We start from the raw sequence: 4,957 nt of genomic DNA on the forward strand, positions 1-4,957 counted from the left end.
GTACGCCATTAAGCCGCTGGTATGCAAAATGAGAGCAGGCTATTAAACCGCTAGTACGCAAAATGAAAGCAGGCCATTAAGCCGCTAATGTGCGAATGGAAACAAAACAAAAATAAGTCATCGTAAATAGCCAAATGAGTAGCAAACCATAAAATTCAAACGAAACGGTGGGTGAATCAAAGAAAGGCGAATGGTTCCCAAGGTTAACGCATGGTATGAGGAGTATCCTTTGCTGCTGGGTCCACATCGGGCTCGAAGTTATCAGGATCAGGTGTTGCATCCACGGAAGCTGGATCTGTTAGGACTGGGGTCGGATCTTCCAGAGACGGAGCTGTTCCATCGGGGATCGGATCTATCGAGGCCGGAATCGGGTTGTCCAGAGCTGGAGCTGTTCCATCAGGAACTGGCGCTGCTTCCACTGAAGTTGAAATCTCTGGGGCCAGGGCTACTCCAGCAACGATTGGAACCACACCTGCAAAGGTAAGGCCCTATGAAGACAAGGTTGTTCCACCAGAGCTCGAAGCTACACCGGCTAAAGCCGAGCCCTCTGGAATCGATGCTGCTTCCTTGGAGACGGGGACTGCTGAAGTCGAAGGCGATTCGGAAGCATTATGGTCTGCTGCCACTTCTCTCACAACGTGAGCAATAGACACTTGGACGTCGGCAACAGTCTGCAACGAAGGTTCAACTACACTACTGGAAAGAAGAACCGTCGAAGAAGCCATACAACTTGATACTTGCGTTCACCAAACAGGAGAAAAGCCTTCGAAGGAGAAATGAGAGAAGAAGTGGAAAGGGGGAGTGATGATAAACCCTTAGGAAAAAACCCTTGAATGTCTTTTCTCTCTTAGACGATGCGGGAATCAAAGGAAACAGCCGTCACATCAAGGTTAGAGGGGTTGACGTGAGATATCAAGTTGGGATAATTTTGTGCCAAGGCCCAAGAGGGTAAGTCCCACACGAAAGAAGTCCCAAAAAGAGAGCAAAGCTTCACGTAGCTTACATTTCATCTCTTTTTGAGGAGGGCAATTGTTGGACCTCAAGTCCAAAATGACTTAGATGTCGAAGATAGTGACTTCCATCAGGCTGCGTAGCTTCCATGGAGCAAGAAGATATGACTTCTATAGACCTTTGGACGACAAGCTCCATAAACTCTGAATCGGCAACCTCATGACACTAATGGAAGACCATGAAGAGTGAGGGTTCCATGTAACTCAAGGCTGTCGGGAACATATTCCCGTAGACCGGCTGGGAGTATGATGGAAACGAATCAAGTTAGGCTGCAGGTATGATCTGAAGGCAATGGAAGAGATCCAAAGCGAATGGAACTTGGTCCAGGAACGATGGGAGATACTCAAGATGAATGGAACCCGGTCCAGGAGCAATGGAAGCCGTTAGGAACTGATGGAAGGAGGTTATTTGATGGTTAAGAGAAGTAGAAAGAAATGGGAATAATTTGTAACCACCCCTGTTAGTGGAAAAAGTGGTTATTCTAGCCTAGGACTACAATTAGGAAAATGAAACACAACACACACACGCACAATAGAACAAATCACATCTTTTCATATTTTTCTTCCTTGTTTTATTTTCGTTTATGCAATTTAATTCCGATTATATGCTTTCTGCAATTTATTTACTCGCTTTCCGTAGTTAATCGTAGTTTAGTTTAGTGATCGTGTGAAATCGCATTGCCCGACGACGGATTGGCTCTTTGGAGTACTTCCGGAACCCACACCGACGAAATCAACGAGCTATTTTGGAATTCCGAATCGCATGATCCAACAATTGGCACGCCTGGTGGGACCAAAGTCGGATTTTTTCGAAGAGTGATGTCGAGGTTGACATGGGGTTCATATGTACCGCCTGAAAAAAGCTACGGAATTGTTTCAGAACATCCAAAGCTTCAGGCCTTAGGGCCGGGGTAGGCAAGATCAGGCTGGAACCAACAGGGTTGGAACCACCAGTCTGCAGAAGGTTGGTTCCAACAGCCTGCGGATGGTTGGAACCAACAACCTGCAGGAAGCTGGAAGCAGCAGCCCGTGGAAGGCTGGCAACAGCTTGCGGAGGGCTAGAACCACCAGCCTGCGGAAGGCTAGAACCACCAGTTTGCGGAAGGCTGGCGATAGCCTACGGAGCGCTGGAGCCAACAGGCTGCGGAGGGCTGGAACACCGTGGCCATTGGAGTTTTGAAGAGCAATGCTGAGCCTCCACAAGGGGCAAGCAAATTTTCAACATTTGGCATGACCCCGCCAGGGCGATTAAGCGCACAACCTCTGTGGAATACGCCAACACTGCCATGGGGATGTCATGGTCCAGACGTGGCTAATCTCCAATAGAAGGAGATCATCGAAACACAAGGGCAAGGAGGGCAGGCCGCAGAGATGCAGCTACCAACCCTCCATCAGCAGGCAGCCGGAGTGCAGCCGCTGACACAAAATCAACGAGAGGCCAAGCCTCTAATGGACGTTGATATCATCGCAGATTGTATAAGGAGGGCATTTTCAAAAAAGAGGTTTGAAAAGAAGCCTAGTGCCACTTTGAGCACAGAAAATTCGCCTTCATATGAAAAGGAATCTGTGGAGGCAGAGGTTCCAAAAGCGATGGAAGCTCCAGAGTTTGCGGAGGCAGAGACTCCAGAAGCTGTGGAAGCTCCATTCGAAAAGGAGTCTGCGGAAGCAGAGGTTTCGGAAGCCTTGGAAGCTCCAAAATTTTCCAAGGCAGAGACTCCAGATGTTGTGAAGGCTCCAGTCGAAAAGGAGTCTGCGAAGGCAGAGGTTCCAGAAGCCATGAAAGCTCAAAAATTCACTGAGGCAGAGGCTCCAGGGACTATGGAGGCTCCTAATGAAAAGGAGTCTGCGGGGGCAGAAGTTCCAGAAGCCATGGAAGCTCCAGAGCTTATGGAGGCAGAGACTCAAGAGGTTGTGGAGGCTCCCGTTGAAAAGAAGTCTGCAGAGGCAGAGGTTCCAGAAGCCATGTAAGCTCCAAAATTTGCAGAGGTAGAGACTCCAGGGACCATGGAGGCTCCAAACGAAAAGAAGAATGTAAGGGCAAAGACTCCATACAAAAAGGACATCGTAGGGGAAGAGACTCAAGAGGCTATGGAGGTTCCATACGAAAAGGAGTCTGCAGAGGTAAAAGCCCTAGCGACTTCAGACGAAAAGGACTTTGCGAAGGCAGAAGCTTTGGCCACAAAATTAGCAAATGAAAAGACTTATTTGTGTCTGGAATTGAAACCGACCAAAGGTTTTATTCCTTTTGCTAATACCATGTCGGCTAAAGGGCTCATGAAAGACAAGCATAGCACTCAGCCGTCAAAACCTTTGGTTCAAGATTATCTAGGACCGAAGGCACCGGCTAAAGAAGCCGTCTTTACAAGAATGACATTTGGTAAAGGCTCAAGTTTGAACATGAAGGAGGCACGAAAAAAGACGGCCAAGAAAGAGCCTAATGCCGATACCACCATCCCAAGTCCGAAAGCCTTAAGATTGGAGAAGAGGAAAGTATACAAAGGACCCAAGCCGGAGGCCATCGTAGCAAAAGTGAGAGTCACAAATGGGAAACGGATTTGGACTGTTACCACAGCTGACCAGATCACCATCATTCCCAAGGTGACATGAAAGCCCCCTATCATAAAAGAGAACGAAAAATGGATTGTGAATGAGCCGAAGCTTTCCACTATGAGGGCAATAAGTGGACTCACTAGGACCCAAAAGAAGCGAGCTCAAAGAAGAAAGTTGGAGGCTCATATGGAGGAGGGAAGGTCGCATGAGCCGCCTCCAAAAAAGAAGCAAATTATTGGGCCGCTTCCAGAAAGAAAGCAGGCCATGGAGCCGCTAAGGAAGCAAGCAATGGAACCGCCTCTAAAACAGAAGCAGACCATGGAGCAGCCTTTAAAAAAGAAGCAAGTTGTAGAGCCGCTCCAAGAAAGGAAGCAGGCCATGGAGTCGCCAACGAAGCAGGCTGTAAAGCCGCTTCCAGAAAGAAAGCAGGCCATGGAGACGCCAAGGAAGCAGGCCATGGAGCTGCCAAGGAAACAGGCTGTGGAGCCGCTTTCAGAGAGAAAGCAGGCTGTGGAGCTGGTTTCAGAGAAAAAGCAGGCTGTGGAGCCGCTTCCAAAAAGAAAGAAAGTCATGGAGCTGCCAAGGAAGCAAGTTGTAAAGCCGCTTTTAGAGAGAAAGCAGGCTGTGGAGTCACTTTCAGAGAACAAGCAGGCTTTGGAGCCGCTTCAAAAAATAAAACAGGCTGTGGAACCACTAAGGAAGCAAGTTCTGGAGCCATTTTCAGAATGGAAGCAGGTTGTAGAGCCTCTTTCAGAGAGGAAGCAGGTTGTGGAGCCGCTTTCAGAAAGAAAGCAGGCTGTGGAGCCGCTAAAGAACCAGGCTATGGAGTCCTTTCCTAAAAAGAAACAAGTAGAGGAGCCTCCGTAAGAAGTTCAATAGTTACAGGAAGCTTTCGTTGACGAAGAGCCTATCTTCGAATGGAATGATGTGGCAACAATGATAGAATATAAGAGGCTCGAGCCTGGCCAAAGCCAACATGTCAAGCCTTTGCACATTCGGGTCTCGATGAATGGCTATCCTCTTGACCAAGTTTTGGTGGACAGTGGAGCTTCTGTGAATGTGTTGCCAATTGAGACCCTACGGAAGTTCGGAAAGACTAGTGATGATTTGAATTCTACATTTGTGCGGCTTACCGATTTCGTGGGAAATTCTTACAAACCGGCAGGTATGATCACTTTGAATGTGCAGGGGGGGACAGAGGAAATATCATCAAATTTCATGGTGATTGATGGTAGGCCTTTCTATTCGGCTTTATTGGGACGGAATTGGATTCATGCATGCGAGTGTGTGCCTTCGACACTCCATCAAATGTTGATGTTTTGGGATGGAGATGAAGTCCAAGAAGTGAAGGCCGAGGAGGATCCCTTGTCGACAGAAGTGACCACAATTGATTCAAG

At 48.1% G+C, this 4,957-nt stretch overlaps 1 protein-coding gene across 1 annotated transcript; it reads left to right on the forward strand.

The window, feature by feature from the left end:
• The first annotated feature begins 3,677 nt into the window (after nt 1-3,677).
• LOC127257619 (uncharacterized) lies at nt 3,678-4,427 on the forward strand. The gene has a single exon (XM_051284056.1). It carries the CDS (start codon nt 3,678-3,680, stop codon nt 4,425-4,427), a length of 750 nt encoding a protein of 249 aa, XP_051140013.1.
• Nucleotides 4,428-4,957: the final 530 nt, after the last annotated feature.

The sequence above is a fragment of the Andrographis paniculata genome, unplaced genomic scaffold, assembly GCF_009805555.1.
Source record: "Andrographis paniculata isolate CXL003 unplaced genomic scaffold, ASM980555v1 Contig58END, whole genome shotgun sequence".
Classification (NCBI taxonomy): Eukaryota; Viridiplantae; Streptophyta; class Magnoliopsida; order Lamiales; family Acanthaceae; genus Andrographis; species Andrographis paniculata.

Excerpts from the sequence above, each read along its gene's own strand:
- LOC127257619 (XM_051284056.1), top strand. The coding sequence starts at position 3,678 with ATGAGGGCAATAAGTGGACTCACTAGGACCCAAAAGAAGCGAGCTCAA.